Source organism: Balaenoptera physalus, assembly GCF_965194825.1.
Source record: "Balaenoptera physalus genome assembly, chromosome: 1".
Taxonomy (NCBI): Eukaryota; Metazoa; Chordata; class Mammalia; order Artiodactyla; family Balaenopteridae; genus Balaenoptera; species Balaenoptera physalus.
This window is the reverse complement of record NC_138882.1, coordinates 169,772,754-169,793,101: the sequence shown is the minus strand read 5'-3', so window position 1 is coordinate 169,793,101 and position 20,348 is coordinate 169,772,754. Positions and strand designations below refer to the sequence as shown.

Genomic DNA, 20,348 nt, shown 5'->3' with positions numbered 1-20,348 from the left:
CTGTTCGGTATTTTCCTACAGGTCATTGAGGTTTTGCTCCTTTTCTCCTGACTTTATCTTTCTGTATTTCACTTAGGATAGTTTCTATTTCTAGGTCTTCAAGTTCACTGATTATTTTCTTCTTGGTGTGGAATATGCTATTAATCCTATCCCATGGACTTTTCATTACAGATTTTGAATTTTTCAGTTCCAGAACTTCCTTCCTTCCTGTGAGGTCCTCTCATGTTGATTTGTGACTCGACTGAATGTCATTGTTTCTCTCAAGGCAGCTGACCCTATAAGACTCTCTCTCCTTCCAGGTTCTGGTAACTTCTCCCAGTCCTTAATCCTTCAGTTCTAGCAGTGTTGATAGCTTCTATGATTGTTAGCCCTGGGTTCCTACACTACCCCTTGTAGTATTCCTAAGCACTGCTAACACCTTGTGATTAGCCTCTTTGCATACAAACCTCTTAGAAAAATCCTCATTTAAGGTGCTGTTTCCTGTTGAGACCCTGACTAATGCACTGGTGTGTTAGAAGGTTTTTAAAGTATCTAGTTTCCAGTATCTTTGCTAAACATACTTTAGTTTTAATAGTTTGTTTCTAGAAATTCTTGAATTTCCTATGTAGACAATCATAGCATCTTATAAATGGTGACCCCTTTGTTTTTTAAAACACTTATGATTTTATAATTTTATTTTCTGTTCTTTTTCTTTCTTATTTTCCTTGCTAAAGCCTCCATTATCATGTTAAACAGAAGTAACTATAGTTGTCTCATTCCTGTAATGTGATGCAGGTGATGGTTCACCATTAATAATTATACTTATTATAGATCTGGGGTAGATACCCTTTTATAAGTCAAGGAATTTTTCTTCTCTTTGAATTTATTATTTTAAAAAGTCATGATCAGGTATTGAATTGTATTGAATGGTTTACGGCATTGTTTGAAATAATCGTAAAGCTCCTTTCTTTTCCTTGTTCTGCTCTCCCTTGGGGTCTTGCCTCCATTCTGGTAGTGACACATCAAGGTCAAGGACTCAGAGACTGTTCTTCCTAGCTCCAGCCTGGAAGGGCAAGAATGGAGCCCTATGGGTCCTCTTGGGTAAATTTTGGGCTTCTTGGAATCTTCCATGTGGAGCATTACAAGATGCCCATGAAGGCATCATTTTGATGTATTATTTTGCTTACAAAACAACTGCTTTAAAAAAAATCCTGATTTATTCAAGACCTCCTTTCTGTTGGAGTTAGGAGAGGAATTAGTAAAGAGAGTGTTGAGGAGAGAAACCCGTATGTATATTGCACCAATATTATGAAGTAGGTATCTGTATGCTTGGCTTACAGGTGAGGAAACAGAGAGGGGACATGCACTGCTCAGGACAATGGCAGAGTGAGATCCCGGACCTCTGATGCCATACCTTGTGCTCACAAACACTGCTTGCTTCCTCACAACAGGGAAGTGAGACGTAGGTCTCACCTCCCACGAGTGTACTTCTGTCTTTCCCTGACCCTTGGATCCTCAGCTCTAAGCATCTCTGAGTCTAGCCCCACCCTCCCAGAAGTTCTTCAGTTTGGAAGTATTGTGGCCCTCCGACCCTGCTTCCAGACCCTCCTGGGGGTCTGTGTATCCTGTCAGCGTTATGAGTATTGTGTATGTATGTGTGCAGGGGGAGGATAGGGTCTGGGTTCCTCTCTGGAAAAGGGATGGGAGCAGAGAGGGGGGTTCTGATTCTGTTTTCTTTGTGGACCAGGCTTGGTGCTGAGATGGGAGGGGTACTTGCTGTTGCCTGGTCTGCTCCTGTCCCTTCTGTGACCACAGGCTGGACAGCTTCCAACTGCCTGGTGACTGAAGGCTCCCGGCTGCCTCTGGTCTCCCTCTTCTTCCTGATCTGCCCTTTGGACTCCAGCCTGCCCCTCCTTGTGGCATGCTCCTCAGTGACCAACCTGACACAGACCCTGGAGGCTGTGCCCCAGAGTGAGGAGGGCCTCTGTCTCTCTGGTTCCACTTCCGTTCTGTGCCTGGATGCCTTCTCCCACTTCCCTGGGCTCAAGGTCCTGGGGCTGAGTCTGCATCTCACCCAGCTCCTGCCAGGAGCTCTTGGCAGCTTGGGACAGCTGCGGCAGCTCTTCTTCACAGGCCCCTACACAGTTTACCTCTTCCTACCCCTGATGGCAACCTAAGCTCCCTCCAGGCCTCGCTTTCTTGGGCCCCTGCCTGGATGGGAACACGGGTGTCCGGTTTTCTCCCAGCCTACGACAGCTGAGTGTCAAGTATAGTTGCCTTCAGAATCTGGGGGAGCTGGCGGACATCTTCCCAGACCCAGTGCACGGCCCCTCCTTTGGCAATGCCTGGCTTCTGGAGATTTGGACCTGTCATTCAACAATCAGCTGAAGATGGCCAGTCCCAGGGCCCTCCAGGGGCTCAAGCTGGGGACTCTGTGTCTGGACCACACAGAGATGAAGGCAGCTGCAGTGGCAGCACTGGGGCTGCAGAGCCTGGACACCGTGTCTGTGATCAATGCCGACACGGCCAAGCTGCCTGCTGGGGTAGTTGCACACTTTGAGCTGCAGGAGCTGAATTTGGCATCCACCCTTTTAGGGCACATAGCTCTGGAGGCCCTGGCTTCCTGCCACAGCCTGAAGAGCTTGGGTCTTAAGAGCAGTTGCCTGATGACTAACCTGCCACCAGGTTTCCTGGCGGCCATGCCCAGCCTTCAGAAACTGAACTTGAGTAGGAACCAACTGCAAGTGCCATGCTGGGCACGAACGAGACAGGGGCTGTGTCAAGACTGCGGACCCTGGATCTGTCCAACAATGGGCTGCACACGCTGTCCCCAGTCACCTTCTCATGCTGCCCCAGCTGCGGGAGCTGCTACTTCAGGGAAACCAGCTGATTTGTCTGCAGGGCCAGGCATTCCAGGGCTTAAGGAGGCTGGGGAAGTTGGACTTGGCCAAGAATCCACTGGTAGACCTGGGCAAGGGCTGGTTGGCTCCGCTGCCTGCAGTAACCGCCCTAAGCCTGCTGGATACCCGCATGGTGCTGAGCTCAGCCTTGGGCTTCCAGGGCGTCTGCATACCTTGAACCTGCAGCTCCACTCTGGCCCTTCTGGGGTAGTGTTATCCCTGCCCATGAGCTTGACCAGCTTGGAGTTTCATGCGGTCTCAGGCAGGAAGCCTGGGAGGCTGGCTTCTAATGTCTTTACAGTCTTGCAGACCTTGACTCTAAAACGCTGGGGATTGCAGCTGGGGACCTGGAATGTCACCAAGATCTTCCCTGCCCTTTGCCAACTCTCCCTGCTTGATGATAGCTTGCAGGCCCTCTGCTCCCAGGACACCTCTAACCTTTTCCTCTGGCAGCTCTCCAGGCTCTGGTATCAGAGGGTAAGGGGGGACGGGCACAGCCCCAAGCCCTGCTGCACCACGGGGCTGCCCAGCCTATGGGAGCGGAAGCCGCAGGCACTGCAGTCCCACGCCTGGCCCTGCTCAGTGCTGCTTGAGGAGCTGGTGGGTGAGCTGCCCAGGGGAGGTGCTGCATCTGGTCAAAATGGGGTTAGAGACACTGTCTGCTGCTGCTTTCCAGGGCTTGGGAAGTCTCCAGGTCTTAGTGCTAGACTGGGAGACAGGCCTCATGCTAGATGGCAGCCTCCAGGAGCAAAGTCCCCAGATGCCCCCATACAGTAAGTCCCCTACATACAAACAAGTTCTGTCCCAAGAGCGTGTTTGTAAGTCCAATTTGTTCGTAAGTCCAACAAAGTTAGCCTAGATACCCAACTAACACAACTGACTACATAGTACTGTACTGTAATAGGTTTATAATGCTTTTCACACAATACATAAAAAACAAACAAACACAAAAAATAAAGAAAGCATTTTTAATCTTACAGTACAGTACCTTGAAAAGTACAGTACAACAGCTGGCATACAGGGGCATCGGGTGAACAGGCAAGAAGAGTTACTGACTGGAGGAGGGAGAGGAGGTGGGAGATGGTAGAGCTGAAGGATCGTCAGCAATAGGAGACGGAGGGCAAGCCGCAATTTCACTCATGCCTGACGTCGATGGCACAGGTTCTGGTTCCCTGCTAGATTCAATTCTATCTACTCTCTTGAAAAAATGATCCAGTGATGTCTGGGTAGTAGCTTTTTTTTTCTCATCATAGATGACATGGTAGCACTGGATTGCATTCTGAACGGCTACTGCAACCTTCGTGTACCGTTCTACGTTCAGGTGCTATGCCTCAAAAACTAACAGTGCCTCCTCAAATAAAGAAAATCCCCTTGCCATTTCCCGCGTCGTGAATCTCTTCGGTTCTTCAGTTACTTCTTCTTCCTCTTGTGTCTCTTCGTCCTTTCTCTGGGCCTCCAATTCCATCACGTCTGCATGAGTAAGCTCCCCGTGTTGCACAGCTGCTTCTGCTGATCTCCTTGCCTTTCCTATAGGAAGCCAGGAACTCCTGGATCCTCTGTCTGCAGGCCTTGTTCAGGGCTTGGCTTCAGGGTCTGAGGAGTCAGAGGGGTGAGGGCAGGAGGTTCCTTTATGATGTGTTTGTGTCCCACTGAAGGCAAAACCAGAGCTGGGTGACTGGGGAGCTGCTGCCTACTCTGGAGGGCCGCCCTCCGATGGGCCGGGGTCTGCGCTTCTGTCATCCTTGAGCCAGGCAAGGATGTGGATGACAAGGTGGCAGATGGCATGGCAGGGAGCTGGGTCACGCTCTGTGTGCTGAGTCGCCAGGCCGTGCACACCCCACGCTGCTGCCTGGACCTCTGCCTGGCTGCCTTCCTCCTGCTGGCTGCCCCCCACCCCCCAGGGCTGCTGCTGGTCTTCCTGGAGCTGGTCTCCCACCACCAGCTCCCTTGTTGCTCTAGGCTGTCCTGGCTGCTCTGCAGAGGAGACTACTGCATGTGGCCCAAGGAAGCTGAAAGAAAGGACGAGTTCTGGGCTTGGCTGGGGAGCAGGTTGGGGCAGCCTGGGTTGGGCTAGAGTGGGTGCATGTGTGTTGGAGGGGAGGGGAGAGGAAAAGCAAGCCAGCCTAGCAGGGAGAGAGTGGGTACGTGTGGGTGAGTGAGCCTGCCTCGGCTTCTGGCAGGAGGTCAGGGTGCTGTGTGTGTAGGGAGGATCATCTGGTGGCTTTGGGGACACAGGCTTTGGAAAGGCTCTGGAGGCTTTCCAAATGAATGAGAAAATTTGGGAGATGGCAAGTGGCAGTGCAGTATGTGATGTGATCTCAAAATCTCCAAATCCTCAGTAAACCTACTAAATCCATGAAGTTCTTGGCTTAATTGGACTTTTTGTTTTTGATGGAAATCCACATGAGGCAGAGGGCAAAGGGGTTGGGGTCATGGAAACTGTAGCCCAGAGGAAATAAAGTTGGGAATTGATGGAGAGTACAGGGAAGGAAGGAGGGCTCTGAGCACTCTTAAGCTGTGGAATGGGGTCCAGGCCAAGTTCAACTAGATCTTCAAGGGGCAAAGGGGCCCCTTGGCTTATAGAGGAATTGGCAGCTGAGGACCAAAAAGCTGGGATACTGCCCAGGAGGCAGCAGATTGATTGCCTGTTCCCTCAATAAGAACACAAAGGCCTGGTCATTTCTATCATCTCGTTTGCGCCTCATAGCAGCGCTGGGAGGGGAACCCGCCCCCTTGACACTCTGTGCTCTAGCCGAGCTAAACTACTTGTACTCCCAGAACACCATGCGCTATTGCCTCTGGGCCTTTGCACGTGCTGCTCCTTCACCCAAGAACACCCTTTCCCCCAATTTCTTTCCTCTGGGGAGAAAAGTATCCTTTAAGTATCCTTTAAGATTCAGCTCAGCCATGACCGGAAGCCATCCTGATCTCCCAACCTGGGTAAGCTGCTGCCTCTGGGTTCCCATAATTTCCTGCACTTCCCTTTCTCAAAGTACTGATCACACTGTACTGGCCTTCACAGGTCTGGGAGACTCCTTTTTTTTTTTTAAATAAATTTATTTATTTATTTGCTTTTATTTTTGGCTGTGTTGGGTCTTCGTTGCTGTGCGCGGGCTTTGTCTAGTTGCGGCGATCAGGGGCTACTCTTCGTTGCGGTGTGCAGGCTTCTCACTGTGGTGGCTTCTCTTGTTGTGGAGCACGGGCTCTAGGCACATGGGCTTTGGTAGTTGTGGCACACGGGCTCAGTAGTTGTGGCTTGTGGGCTCTAGAGCGCAGGCTCAGTAGTTGTGGTGCATGGGCTTAGCTGCTCCACAGCATGTGGGATCTTCCCAGACCAGGGCATGAACCTGTGTCCCCTGCACTGGCAGGCGGATTTTAAACCACTGTGCTACCAGGAAAGCCCCTGGGAGACTCCTGAGCAGTGGTTTTCAAAGGGGGGTGCACAAGATGAGCCACTGGAGTTTAGGAAGAAAGTGTTAAAACTTCTATTTCTATTTTGTTTCTAATCTCACTTTATTCTGAAGCTAGACTGCCTGCTTTTCAGCCATATGGCTTTAGTAATATGGAATAGTATTAGACCCTCTCTCAAATGACTTTGAGAGGCTAAATGACTTAATACGTATAAAGTACTGAGAGCAGGACCTAATCATGCACTGTAAATGTTCGATAAAAGTTAGCTTTTCATGTAATTATATACGTACATGTATATCATTTATAAGTAGATAAATACACATATATTGGGCGTGTGTGCTCAAAAATGTTTTTGCTAATAGGGAACATTGCTAATTTACTAACAGGAAACTCGACTGGAAAAGTTTAGAGATCAGGCTCTGAGGATAGGGACCAGGTTTGATTCACCTCTGCATCCTTAGAGCCTAATGCTAGCCCAGGGCAGAGAGGGTCTTGATAGACAACTGTGGACAGAAAAAAATGTTGGTGGATGCTGGAGCAGAGAACTGGGATCTAGTTCAGGCTCTGTTGTTTATTTCTATATGACACTGGGCAGGGCACTTGGCCTCTTGGGGCCTTAGTTTTCCTCTCCTGTAAAATGCCAGGCATTAATTAGACAGAGGCTAAGGGAAAGCGTGGCAAAATTCCAGGCTGGATTTAGGGTGAGGGGCGCCCTCTTGTGTCCTAATGGTGTCCTCTCCCTGTGCATCCTCACCTCCATTCCTCCTCTTCAGGGCAGGTGAACCTGAAGAGGACGTTCTTACCTGACCCTGCAAAGCTGCCTTTCCAGCTTCAGAGCCTGACGCTCTGAGTCTTAAATGTCTTCAGTTCTCCTAGCACCTCACACCGCTGCACCATCTCTTTCCCCACTCAGCACCCTGCTCCAGCCGTGATCTTTTCCTTATGCAAGTATGGGGCCGAGAAGAAACCTTTGGAGTTATATGCCCCGAAGTTCAAATCCCAGCCCTGGCTCATATTAGCTATTTGATCTCAAGCAGGTCACTTCACCTGTCTAAGCCCTCATTTCCCCCTTTTAAATTGGGGATAATAATACTCACCTCATAGGGTTGTTGTGAGGTTTCAACAACAATGAGTGCTTGTAGGTTGCTGTTACATTCACTGAGTAAAATCACATGAGTTATTACTACCAATGAGTTGGAACATATTTCACAGAGGACAAGCGCTTTGAATTGGGTCTTTAAAATTAAAATATAGAATTCCCTTAATTTTAACAATAGCTAACATGTGTTGAGCACTTGCCATATGCTAGGTGCTGTCAATTTCCCCCGAATCTCATAACTATTAGTAAAAATAATAATAGCTAATGATTATTAAACTCCTTCTGCCAGACACATACCAAGCTCTTTACCTATTTTTCCCCATTTATTCCTCTCACAAACCCTAGCAGGTAGATGCCATTATTATAATTCCCATTTTATAGATAAGAAAACTGAGGCATAAAGAGGTTAAGTAATTTGCCCAAGGTTTCACAACTGGTGAGTGGAAAGGCCTACATCCTGCATTTGAAAGTAAGACGTTTCAAACACAAGCACCTTGACTTCAGAGACCATGCTTTACCTGCATTATCTCATCTAATCTTCACAATACCCTGCAATGTAAGTTCTGTTATATCACCTGCATTTTACCAACGAAAAAACTGAAGACAAAAGAGATGCAATAATTCGTTCAAGAACACACAGCTATTAAGTCGTTGGGCTGGGATTTGAATCCGTTTCTGACTACAAAACCCACATTCTCAAACCCATTATTAGATTGCTCATACTCCAAAGTATTCACAACGGAACAAAGCAACTGCATTTATATTAAAATTGTTGTGATTATTATTATTCTAATAACGATTAACATTCCTCCAACACCCAGGAAGTGCCAAGTTCCATACTAACTGATTTACATAATAATAGCTAATATTCGCTATTAGGACCCAAGTTCTGAGCTAATGTTTTAGGTGTATTATCCCAGTAAGCCTCACAAAAACCCAGCGACATGGATGCTATTATTATCCTCACTTCACAGCTGAAGAAAGCGAGGTTCTCAATTGATCCAAAGTTACGCAGCTTAACTGTGAGCTGGAAACTGAACCTACAATTGTTCAACTCTCTCCCGCCCACCAGTCTGGTCACCTCTAGTCACCCTCTCTCCCTTATTTCTTACTGTTTCTTCTTTGATCTCTCCAGGGCCTCGGGTTCTCGCTTTGCCCCTTCAATACACCCCGCCCCTTCTCCTTGAATGCCCGCCCACTGGGCGGTGACGTTACCCCGGAGCTTGTGGAAAGGACAGGGATCACAACAGGCCCCGCCCTCACGCTTAGACTCTGTTCCGATTTGTTCCGGTGCCGGGGACCCGGAGGAGATGACGCATCTATTGGCTGAAGGCATCGGAAAGGCGGCAAGCGGTGGGTGCCGCCCACCGGCGCTCCCGCGGTTCCTTCTGGGAGTTGTAGTCCCAGACGCTCCATTCCCGGGGTGGCGCCGTTCGGACTCCGCGTCCCAGCATTCCCTGCGCGAGCCCTGGAACACTTCCGCCCTGTTGTGCAGTGGGTGTCTCGGTGGGTGAGTCCGGGTGGCGGGGCGGGGGCAGCTGAGACTCAAGGCTCTAGGCTGGAGACTTAGGAGGTGGTGGTGTCACGGGGGGCCGGGGAAGGTGAGAGGGGAGAAAGAAGCTTTTATGTGGGGTGGGGGTGAGGGGCGGTCAGAGGATGAAGCGTCCGGGGATGGAAAGGGTCAAAGAGGGGTCGGGGATGAGGAGGGAGATAGAAGGCCCTGGGAGTGTTCTTAGAAAGGTGTGTAGGTGAGGGGACCGGGAGAGGTTCTGAAGGTGGAAGGGTCTGGAGACCTTATAGGGAAGGATAGAGGATTCTGGGGCCCTTCAAGAAGTGAAGGTGAGTGGGCCTGAGCATGAAGCCGGACCTTAAAAATAGTGTTCCAGCCTGTATCTGCTCATCTAAAACAAACATCTGAGTTGATACCCGCGTACAGTTTCTCTAATGGTCTTGACCTCTGGAACCCAGTGGGTGGGACTGGCTATTGTGTTCCTCCCCAAACCTGCACCTCTTTCCTTCTACCTGATGGAAGTGAATGGTACCAACATCCACTTTACCAGGCGCCCTCTGATTCCTCTTGCATTCTTCCACATCCAGGAATATTCAGATCTTTCAATTTCCTTAATGTATCTTGAGACATTTCTTTGTCAGGGGTTTTGCTGAAGCCTACACCTTTTCACCTCCCCAGTTTGGACAAACACATTGTAGCTACCATGATCTATTGAACCCAAATCAGATTTGGCCTTCTCCTTAAAAAGCTTCATTAACTCCCATTACCTATGGAATTAAGTCTGAACACCTTAGCCTGACATTCAAGACCCTTCATGAACTCCCTTTCCAGCCTAATCTTCGTGTTGTCAAGGTTATCCCCATATCTCGGAGAGGCTGTTTGGTTTTCCACCATTATACATGCTGTTCTGTCTGCTGAGAATACACTCCCCCACCCCCCATTCTCTGCTAAGAGAACCATTCTTTGTTCTAGAACCAACTCAAAGGTTACTTTGTTCAAGTCACCCCCCCACCCCAGCTCCCACAGACCTCTTTTATTGCGTTTAACCACATTTGATCATAATTATCTGTGATTTTTTTTTTCCTTTTTTGTCTCTTCCACTGTACTGTGTGCATCTCCAGGACAGGAACAGTTTCTGCATCACCTCCATTTCCCCACTGCCCAGCCCAGAGTAGTAAGTACTTGATGTAAATCAAGTAAGTCAGTAAATGCTTGATGAATATGTGAATAAAGACCATCCAGGGTGAGCTTTGCTATACCAGGCTTGAAAACTGCTTCATCCAGTGGATTTCCAGGAGTGTGAGCTTTAGTCTTCTCCTGCCTGTCAGGGCCGTCTTTGCTGGAAGCTGATTCAGTGCCTATGGGAGTTAAGCCAGGGGTGGCAAATACACGGAATGTGTGCTGCTACTCCCCATTCTGTGTCTGGAAGTCACAACTCATTGGTCACAACACATACTCACATGGGATTCAGAGTCCTTAGCACAGTTGACTGAAGTTGGTGCCTTAAATGAATCCTATTTGCTCTCCCTGGTTTAAGCCCTTAACTGTAAGGTCAGGCTGCTTTAAGCAGTAGCCTGGACCGTCAGCCAAGTGAGCTTGATAGCCTTCGGGAACTCCCAGTTTCTTTCTTTTTGGAGGTCACAGACTAGTCTTGACCTTTCCCATGGGACTGGGGCAGAGCTTCTCTTCCAACCCACTGTTCGCTGGCACCCCACTAACCGTGTCCACATCCACAGGAGCCAGGATGCCCCTCGGCTTCCCTGGGTTTATGAAGGGATCCTGGCTTTGATGGCAGATCCCTCATTGCTGAGAGGAATCTGTACCCTTTCTAGGTCTTCCTGGCTATTGGAAGAGACCTTTGAGATCATTTAGCTGAAAGGTGGCAAAGTGACAGCCCATGCTGAATGAAGCCTACCATCATGCTCTATTTAATCCTTATGGTGTTTGAAACAATTTTGAGTTGGTTGCCAACATTTAGAATTGCAGAGTTCTAGCTTCTCTGGGAAAAGTTGGAAGGCCTGGGAACACTGGGCCAATGTGCGTCCTGGTGCTCTGTAGTTGGCCGCAGTCCCCACTCCACTCGTGTACTCATTTACATTGCCTGACCCATAGCCATTTAAATTTGTAACCATTGATTCTAGTCTCCCTGTTTCTTTGCTGTGCTCCCATCTTACTAATTGGGGAGCCTGGGGCAGCTGCTGAGTAGAGTCTGGCTGTAAGCTGCAGTCTGGATAGGCAGCTGCCGAGGCTACGTGACCTGTACAAAGTCACACAGCTGGTAGAAGGCAGGAGTGGAACTGGAACCCTTTTCTGCTCACTCCGGCCTTCATGTTCTTTGCACTCTCCGTACCATCTTCTCAGGGGTTTGGAATACTGGCCAACCTAGAGGAGGCTCTGTGTGATGGTTAAGAAAAATGACTGCAGAAAACTGGGCTTAGATCCCAACTCTACCACTTGCTGGTTGTGGAACCTCACATGAATCTTCTTCATAGAAGCTCAGTTCCGTATATGTGAATTGGGGACATAGTGAAGTCATACCTTACAGGCTAATCATATTCTGACGTCAGCACAGAAGGTGAAAATCACATTTAAACAAAAATCACAGTCAGCTTGAAAATCCTTTGGCTAGGAGCCATTTAGAAACCAACATGCTGTCTTTTAATAAGCTAATAGCACAGCTGGGGTTTATTGGTTGAACGTTAGATTAAAGAGTTGGCTTGTGTTTAGTGACCACAGTGTATGAAAGGCACCCTGCTCGCTCTCAGTGGAAAGAGGCTGGGGGGAGCTCAGTCAATCTGGGGACCAGCAGAGTCATGGGTATCATCACCACGTGCTCTGGAATAGACACATCGTGAATGGAACTGGCTGCACTATTTAAATTATGTCCTTTCCTTCTCTTTTTGGTGTTTGTATGTAATTTAGTGTGTGTAAGTTACAGATCAGTGTAAGTCAACTCAACACTAATGACTCTTCAGCTGCTTGCCTGGAAGACTCAGTGAGATCATGAATGTAGAACACTTAGCACCAAGCCTGGCACCCCATGGGCACTCAATCAATGGATACTCTTTGAGGTTGCTGATCCTTGTGAGCCCCCATATTTCTGGTAGTCTCAGGACTGAGGAATGCTGTTGACCATTTTTCCTCTGTCAGCTCTGTGTGAAGTCTGCTTTGCTGACTGTGTTGACCTCCCTCTGTGGCTAGACTGCTATTCATATTTGTCTAGTAGCAGAAAAATCTTTCAGATTGTATTTGAAACTAACCTTTGCAACTTTCAAGTATTCCCAGAAGAAAATACCTATTATCTGAGACTCTTTGGGCCTGGTGGGGCTACTAATTGCCTGTTTTTGTTAGTGTTCACTCTGTGCAGGAGCATACACTTCTTTGCTTGCTTTATTGACTGTCTCTCTCATTAGACTGTAACTTTGATGAAGGTGGAGACTGTTTGTCTTACTCACTGTTGGTGCTTTAGCTCCCAGTACAGTGCAGGGTCCATAGTGGGACTCTGCAGATGACTGGCGAATTAGTCTTCATGTGAGACAGTGATGCAATTGTGTTTGGACTACTGCATGATTAAGGTGTGGTTAAAAAAGAAATTTCATGAAAGGTTAATTCTTTAGCTCAATGTAAGTTATGGACCTTCCATAGCCCATTAGGCTTTTGATGTACCCGATTTACCATTTTAATAAAAGGCAAAATTTCCGATGGCCCTGCTATTTATCAGACACTGGGTTGGGTACTGTGGATACAGAAATGGGTAAGATATAGTAGTGGCTCTAGCAATACAATCTAATGGGACTGTCAGATGTAAGAACAGGTAACTACAATAGTGTCAGGTAACACCTATGTTAGAGGTACGTGCCAAGTGCTTTGGGCACACAGGATGAGGGGAGGTGATTTTTGGAGAGTGGGGATGGGAGCTGGGCATGACAAGGGCATGTCAAGAAACTCTTAACAGGTGAGGTGACATTGAGCTGGGAGCTGAAGGACAAGCAGGAAGTTGCCAGGTGGTCATGAGTTGTGTTCCTAGCCTCTCCCTATGTGTGTGGAGGTCCTTAGGACAAGCCTTTATTTTTCATCACCCTTGCCTGTTTCCAGGCAGTCCAGTCAGATGGCCTAAAATCGAAATATCACCCTCCCTCCGTTCTCAATTCAGCTGTGTCATTCCCACTTGGAAGCAGCTAATAGCCTCCTGTGAGTGGGCGTTTCTAATGTTATCTATATCTGTTGGGAGTGACGCAGAGAGCTCATTTTTCCAGATAACCCAGCATGAGTGTCGTCAGAGTCTTCATTGTGTAAAAGAAGCAACCCCCAGGCGTTCACTCAACAAGCATTTACTGAGAGCCTCCTGTGTTTAGTGCACCTCGCTTATTGTGGGGTGGCGGAGGGGAGGGGTGTGAAAAAAAAGAGTGAGCTATATTCCTTGCCCTCAGTGAGGCTGTAATCTTTCTGGGGACACACATGTGTACACACAGCCCTCTAGTACAATGTAGAACATGGGAAGTGTCACAGAGATGGAAATAAAGAGGAGAAAAGAATTCCTTTTGACAACAGCAAGAAGGTCATTCTCTGTTTTTTAATCTAGAAAGTGATTAATTATAATCCTTGCTTCATGACCCATCGCCGTTATCAGTTGACCATTATTTCACTGTTTATTGAGTGCTTCCTCTGTGTGCTGAGTGCTGTGCTAGGTCCCTTAGGAAGCGTATGATCTAGTGGGTAAGATAATTACAATAAAGTATGATGAGGATAATGGTAGAGAACACCTAAGGTGGCATGGGAGCGTGTGGCTGAGGATTGAATCTTGTTTCAGGGCACAGGGAGGGCTGCTTGGAAAAAGTACAATTTCAGCTGACAGCTACGTGAAGAACGGGACGAGACTGTTCCCAAAGGAGACGGTGGCTTGTGGGAGGGTTCAGAGGGCAGCCCGATGCAGGAGCCACGAGCCGTGCCTGAAACACCCTGCTAAGGGGGAGCGTGGTCAAGAGATGAGGTGGAGACTTGGGCAAGGCTTGCCCTTTATCCTGAGGGCAATGGGAGGTCAGTGGAGGGTGTTTAGCAGGGAAGTGACGTGGTCAGATTTTGATCTCATCTGGTTGTGTGAAGAATGGACCAGGGGTTGGGGTGAGGGGAGTGAAGGCAGGGACATGAGTTAGGGGGCTGATCAAGTGAAAGCATGATGTTTTTTTGGACAAGGAGGTGACACAGGCTGGGGATGGAGATGCTGAGAAGGCCAAGAAGACCCAGCTTGGTGATGAATGGATGTGGGGAATCTTGGAAAAATACGATCAGCACATTTCTGGCATGGGTACCTTGATGGAAGGTGGTGCCTTCACTGGATGGAGAGCTCCAGAAGAGGGAAAGGTTTTCAAGAGAAAATGATGAATCCAGTTTTTGACCCATTGAGTTGGAGGTGCCTAAGAAAGAGTCAAGTGGAAATGCCTTGTGGGTGGCTGGACTTTGGAGCCTGGAGACCGGTCTCGGCTGGAGTTTTGGGAGTCCTCGTTTAGAGATGGTGAAAAATGGCACATGGGTGGGTGACCGAGGGAGAGTGTAGAGTGAGGGATTTTGCAAGGAGAGCACCCTTAGAGGAAAGCTTACGGCCCGGAAGAAAGACCTTATGGAGGGGGCGACATTTGGGACCCAACTTGAGGGAAGGTCAGACTTGGGACACACGTAGAGGGAGGAAGGCTGGGCTGGGACCAATCATGGCAGCCTTGATGCCCAGCTAAGGCGTTTAGGGTGTCCCAGAGGATTTAATACTGTGCTGTCTTCCTCCAAGGTGTGCTGGCTGCTGGTTTGGTGGCAGATTGTGGACTAACTTCCTGCTTATGGGAAAGGGCGTTTCTTAGCAGTCCCACCCCATGCAAAGCAGCGGAAGGTGTGTGGGGAGTGGGGAAGGGGAGGCTCCTGGTCCTCTTGCTCACACTGTCCCTTGTCTTTCTGCCTTCAGAGCCTGGGGGAGCATTTCCTCTCCCAGGAGCCCCTTGAGGACACACTACAGATGCAGGAAGACGTTGCACAAGGACGGCCCAGGTGAAGGGAGGCGTCCAGGAGAGACCATGGCTGTAACCCTGGAAGCCCGGGCCCAGGCCTCCCCGCTACCAGAGCCTGAAGAACTCCTGATTGTCAAGCTGGAGGAGGACTCGTGGAGACCAGACTCCCAACCCCGGGAGAAGGACCATGACCCTGTCCCTGGCCCTGAGGCCTCCCGCCAGCGCTTCAGGCAGTTCCAGTACAGGGATGCGGCGGGACCCCACGAGGCCTTCAGCCAGCTGTGGGCACTCTGCTGTCACTGGCTGAGGCCGGAGATCCGCCTCAAAGAGCAGATACTGGAGTTGCTGGTGCTGGAGCAGTTCCTGACTATCTTACCCAGGGAGGTCCAGGCCTGGGTACAGGCGCGCCACCCTGAGAGCGGCGAGGAGGCAGTGGCCCTGGTGGAGGATTGGCACCGAGAGGCGTGGGCCGCGGGACAGCGGGTGAGGCAAATAGTCTGTTCTCCAAGGAACAGGTCAGGCAAGGTAGTGGGGCTGCAGCTAGGTTGATAATTGCCAAACCACAATAATAATATTATCAAGCATCTGACATTTATTGAACACTACCATGTACCAGCCACTGTTCTAAGTGCTTTCCATGTATTAACTCATTTAATCCTGTCACCAGTTAAACGAGATAGGTACCGTTAGCCTAATTTTACCCATGAGGAAACTGAAGCAAGGGAGAGAAAGGTAGTTGGCTCAAGGTCACTGGCTACTAGATGGTAGAGGCAGGATTTGAATTCAGGCAGTCTGATTCTGAAGCCAGGATTTGTAACTACTGCTCTAAGCTGCCTCTCAGTACCATATTCACAGTACATTTAATTTGTATTGTGTTTTATACTTAACAGAATCTTTTTACGTATGTGATATCTTTGGATGCCTACAGCAGTAATGTAGGTAGACAGGAATAGCATTATTGTCCTCATCTTATAGATTAAACTAAGGCCCCCAAAGTCAGGTGGCTCACAAGGCTCCATCAGTATGAACCAGAGCCTAAACCCAGATCCTTAGGTTCCAAGTTCATTGTTCTTTCTACTACATGAGAGAGGCCTTATCTGCAAACCATGGGAATTGAAATATCTCTGAGTCATGAGGCTCAAACGAGATATTAACTGACATTTTTTGAGCACTCACTGTGCATCAGACACTGTTCTAAGCTTTCTGTGTGTATTGCTCATCTATCTAATCAGCCCAGCAACCCAATAAGGTAGGTGCTGTTATCATGGCCAGTTTTTCAAATGGTTCAACAGACCCAGGTAAGTAACCTGTCCAAATTTATAGAAGTTGTAGAGCTGAGATAAGGGAAAGTATTGTGGATTTAACATTCACAGTTTAAACAGTTTGCAAGAGACCCTGAAAGCCCATGATAATAATTTATAATTTTGCTACAACACAAAGTTTGAATCCTGCTTCGAAGCTGGAACTTGTAGAATAAGCCCTTCAGCTGGCTGTGGGCTGAGCCAGCCGCATAGAGCCTTCATCTCAACATACCCTTGGTGCTTCCACTTCTTATACAGTCAGTAATTCTTGTGATAGTATACTTAATCACATTTCTTTGGGGGAAATCATAGGTTTGAGGACATATCCCTGTGCACAGTAGGGGTTTTCTGTACGTTGTAAAAAGTAAAGCTCTATACAGATGTGAGACTAGGGGCCAGAAAGATTTAAGGTCTGTGGCTTCGCTTTTTGGATTCCTTTACAAACTGATTGAAGATACAGAAAGCATAATATTTAAAGTTAGAGACCTAAATCTGAGAGAGTATACCTTATTTTAATATATTACCGCACCCTCCCAGATTATTTCTTTTAAAGAAACCAGCTATTTGTTTTAAGTGGCAGTGAAGAAACATATGGACGTCTTAGGGTTTCAGAGCTAGATGAAGAACTTGAAACCCGGAGATGAGAATTGACTTAAATCAAGGTCTTTATAATTCTTCATCTGTACAATGAGAGGGTTGGACTAGACCAGAAGTTCTCAAATTATACCCCTGTGAACTGAGCAATCTAAAATTGAAAAAGAAAAAAAAAAGGGGGTAACGGAATCTTCTCTATAATGTGTTTTTTTCTTCTGTGACTTTTATTTTCATTTTTTAACTTTTCTACCTGCTCCTGCGTACTCACAAATGTCAAAACAAATGGATAAGTAGCAGAGAAGCTTGTTGTTTCCCCCTAGGCACATATGCTGTAGCTTGTGATCTTACATTGTAAGGTTGGTTACAGTCTCTGCAGGTAAAATTTTTCCAAGTCTTAGTAATGGAACAAAATACATTAACTATGTTCCTCAAAGAGAACCACCACCTGAAAAGGGTTGCTGTCTAAATGCCCTCTAAAATAGTTTCCTTAAACAAATCTTTCAGCTTTGCTATTTTGTGACTTTGAGCTTGTTTATTCTGTCATCACCCTCTTGCACAGCCCCTCTCCCCATCAGGTTAAAAAAAAAGAAAAAGAAAAAAGGCTAATTTTTAGAGCAATTTTAGTTTCGTGGCAAAATTGAACAGAAAGTACAGAGTTCTGGGCTTCCCTGATGGCACAGTGGTTAAGAATCCGCCTGCCAATGCTAGGGACATGGGTTTGAGCCCTGGCCCAGGAAGATCCCACGTGCTGCGGAGCAACTAAGCCCGTGTGCCACAACTACTGAGCCTGTGCTCTAGAGCCCGCAAGCCACAACTACTGAGCCCACGTGCCACAACTACCGAAGCCCGTACGCCTAGAGCCCGTGCTCCGCAACAAGAGAAGCCACCGCAATGAGAAGTCCGCGCACCGCAACGAACAGTAGCCCCCGCTCACTGCAACTAGAGAAAGCCCGCACACAGCAACGAAGACCCAACACAGCCAAAAACAAATAAGTAAATAAATAAATAAATTTATAAAAAAGAAAGTACAGAATTCTTATTCACCCCCTGCTCCACACATGCACAGCCTCTCCCACTGTCAGCGTCCCCTACCACAGTGGTACACTTGTTACAACCCCTGAACATTGTCATCACCCACAGTCCACGTTTACATTAGGGTTCACTCTGGGTGCTGTGCATTCTATGGATGTGGACAAATGTATAACGGCATGTGTCCACCATTATAGTATCGTACAGAATAGTTTCACTGCCCTAAAAATCATCTGTGCTCCACCTATTCATCCCTCCTTTCCCCCTAATTTCTGGCAACCACAAAGCCACAGATCTTTTTACTATCTTCATAGTTTTGCCTTTTCCAGAATGTCATATAGTTGGAATCATACAGTATATAGCCTTTTCAGATTGGCTTTTTTCAATTTGTAATGTGCGTTAAGGTTCCTCCATGCCTTTTCGTGGCTTGATAGCTCATTTCTTCTCAGTGCTGAATAATATTCCATTGTCTGGATGTACCACAGTTTATTTGTCTATTCACCTACTCAAGGACCTCTTGGTTGCTTCCAAGTTTTGGCAATTATGAATAAAGTGGCTGTACACATCCATGTGCAGGTTTTAGTGTGGTGCACAGGCATTTTTGATGGATTCTTTTTTTTTTTAATCGAAGTACAGTTGATTTACAATGTTGTGTTGATTTCTGCTGTACAGCAAAGTGACTCAGTTATACATATATATACATTCTTTTTTGTATTATTTTCCATTATGGTTTATCACAGGATACTGAATATAGTTCCCTGTGCTATACCATAGGACCTTGTTGTTTATCCATTCTATATATAATAGTTTGCATCTGCTGACCCCAAACTCCCAATCCATCTCTCCCCTGACCCCCCTCCCTTCGGCAACCACAAGTCTGTTCTTTATGTCTGTGAGTCTGTTTCTGTTCCGTAGATAGGTTCATTTATGTCATATTTTAGATTCCACATATAAGTAATATTGTATGGTATTTGTCTTTCTCTTTCTGACTTACTTCACTTAGTATGATAATCTCTAGTTGCATCCATGTTGCTGCAGATGGCATTATTTCGTTCTTTTTTATGGCTGAGTAGTATTCCATTGTATATATGTACCACATTTGATGGATTCTTAATTCACCTTACCCCAACCAATATCCTACTGAATTTTTGCCTCCTGATTGTCACTTGAATCTACTTCTTTCTGTGTCTACAGTGACCATCCATGGAATAAGAATCTTTGCTTAGGTGTAGCAATAGTTGGAGGAGCTAGGGCTGCGAGTGGGGATTATTGTTGGGTCCAGTCCACAGTACTTCTGTGGGTTATAAGATTGTAACTATAACAAAGTTATTTTTATCTTGAACACAAAGTTATTATTTTCTAAAAATGTTGATAAACAGGTGTTTTCTCTCTGTGAACCACACAGGACATTGGTGGGTCCCCTCATTGGGAATGGCTTTTGATGATCATGGCCCATTCTTATATATCTTCTCAAAGATAAAATTCCTCTCTGTGAGAGTGGATTTGAGTTTTCAGATTGGCCAAAAGATTTTTGGAGTGAAGTTTGGCAAACTCAATAATAAAGTTTGATGAAGATGGATATTATTTTGGGTAAAAAAAATAAGGTTCAGGGCAATGTATATATATAGTTGCTATCTTTTGTATAAAAATGGGGACAAATAAGAATATATATTTACAGTTGCTTGTATATAAAGAAACTTGAAAGGATGCAGAAGAACCGTGTTTACCTGTGGTGAGGAGTCCAGGAAAACACTGGGCAGGTGGAATGGAGACAGGTGGGGATGGGATATTTTCACTGATTATATATCCTTGTGTATATTTTCTATTTCTGAACCATGTGAGTATTGAAAATGCCTATTGAAAAAAATTGTAATACTTTTTTTAAAGTTAGGTGTTTCTATGACACAATGAGATTGTTATATTGTTGGGGTTTTAGGGCCAGGAAATAACATCTCAACCACTACCTCTGAATCTGGAACCAATTGAGAGAGAGTTAAGAAATTAGCTTTATGATTGCTAGAGCTGAATTGGGTAATGTTATCTCTTAATTGATTATTTCCTTTTATTGTATGTATATTCTCCATATCTGAGTACTTTTTTGCCTAAACTTCTACATTGAGATTAAAATTGCCACTTCTGTTTTCTTTTTGCGTTACAGTGCCTTATCTCTGCATATCTTTCTGTTTTGAGATCAGATGTGCCTTTCTGAAACAGCACATTCTTTCATTTCATTTTAAAATTGTCTTTGCCTTTCAGCAGGAATATTTAGAGCAATTACATTTAGAGTTATAGTTGTATCTGCTTTTATGCTTCCTTTTGCCTTTTAACATATACCTGGTTAACTTTTTTTTTTTTAATGTCACAAAAATTTTACATAATTTATCTTGTTATGATTCAAAAATGTTTTGAGTAGTAGTGGCCTCATTTAAACACTTGTATAGCCTTTCTGTGTTGAATAGAAAGTACTCATTTGGTGGTATGAATGCTGGTATGTTTACTGAAGTTAGTCTGATGGCTTTGTCGTCAAACGTT

The 20,348-nt window shown here is 46.5% G+C and overlaps 1 protein-coding gene and 2 pseudogenes across 3 annotated transcripts in view; all 3 read left to right on the top strand.

Moving 5' to 3' along the window:
* The first annotated feature begins 1,615 nt into the window (after positions 1–1,615).
* LOC309658000 (toll-like receptor 12 pseudogene) lies at positions 1,616–3,898 on the top strand (annotated as a pseudogene). The gene is made up of 2 exons: positions 1,616–1,619; positions 1,727–3,898. The product of its transcript is annotated as a toll-like receptor 12 pseudogene (transcript).
* A 307-nt stretch (positions 3,899–4,205) lies between these two features.
* Positions 4,206–8,697, top strand: LOC309657935 (toll-like receptor 12; annotated as a pseudogene). The gene is made up of 2 exons: positions 4,206–4,223; positions 4,380–8,697. The product of its transcript is annotated as a toll-like receptor 12 (transcript).
* A 164-nt stretch (positions 8,698–8,861) lies between these two features.
* ZSCAN20 (zinc finger and SCAN domain containing 20) overlaps positions 8,862–20,348 on the top strand; it is a 32,136-nt gene continuing 20,649 nt past the window's right edge. The window contains exons 1-2 of the mRNA XM_082464524.1: positions 8,862–8,895; positions 14,850–15,375. Coding sequence (XP_082320650.1) covers positions 14,959–15,375 — 417 coding nt within the window. The 5' untranslated portion in view covers positions 8,862–8,895; positions 14,850–14,958. The remainder of the gene's footprint in view (positions 8,896–14,849; positions 15,376–20,348) is intronic.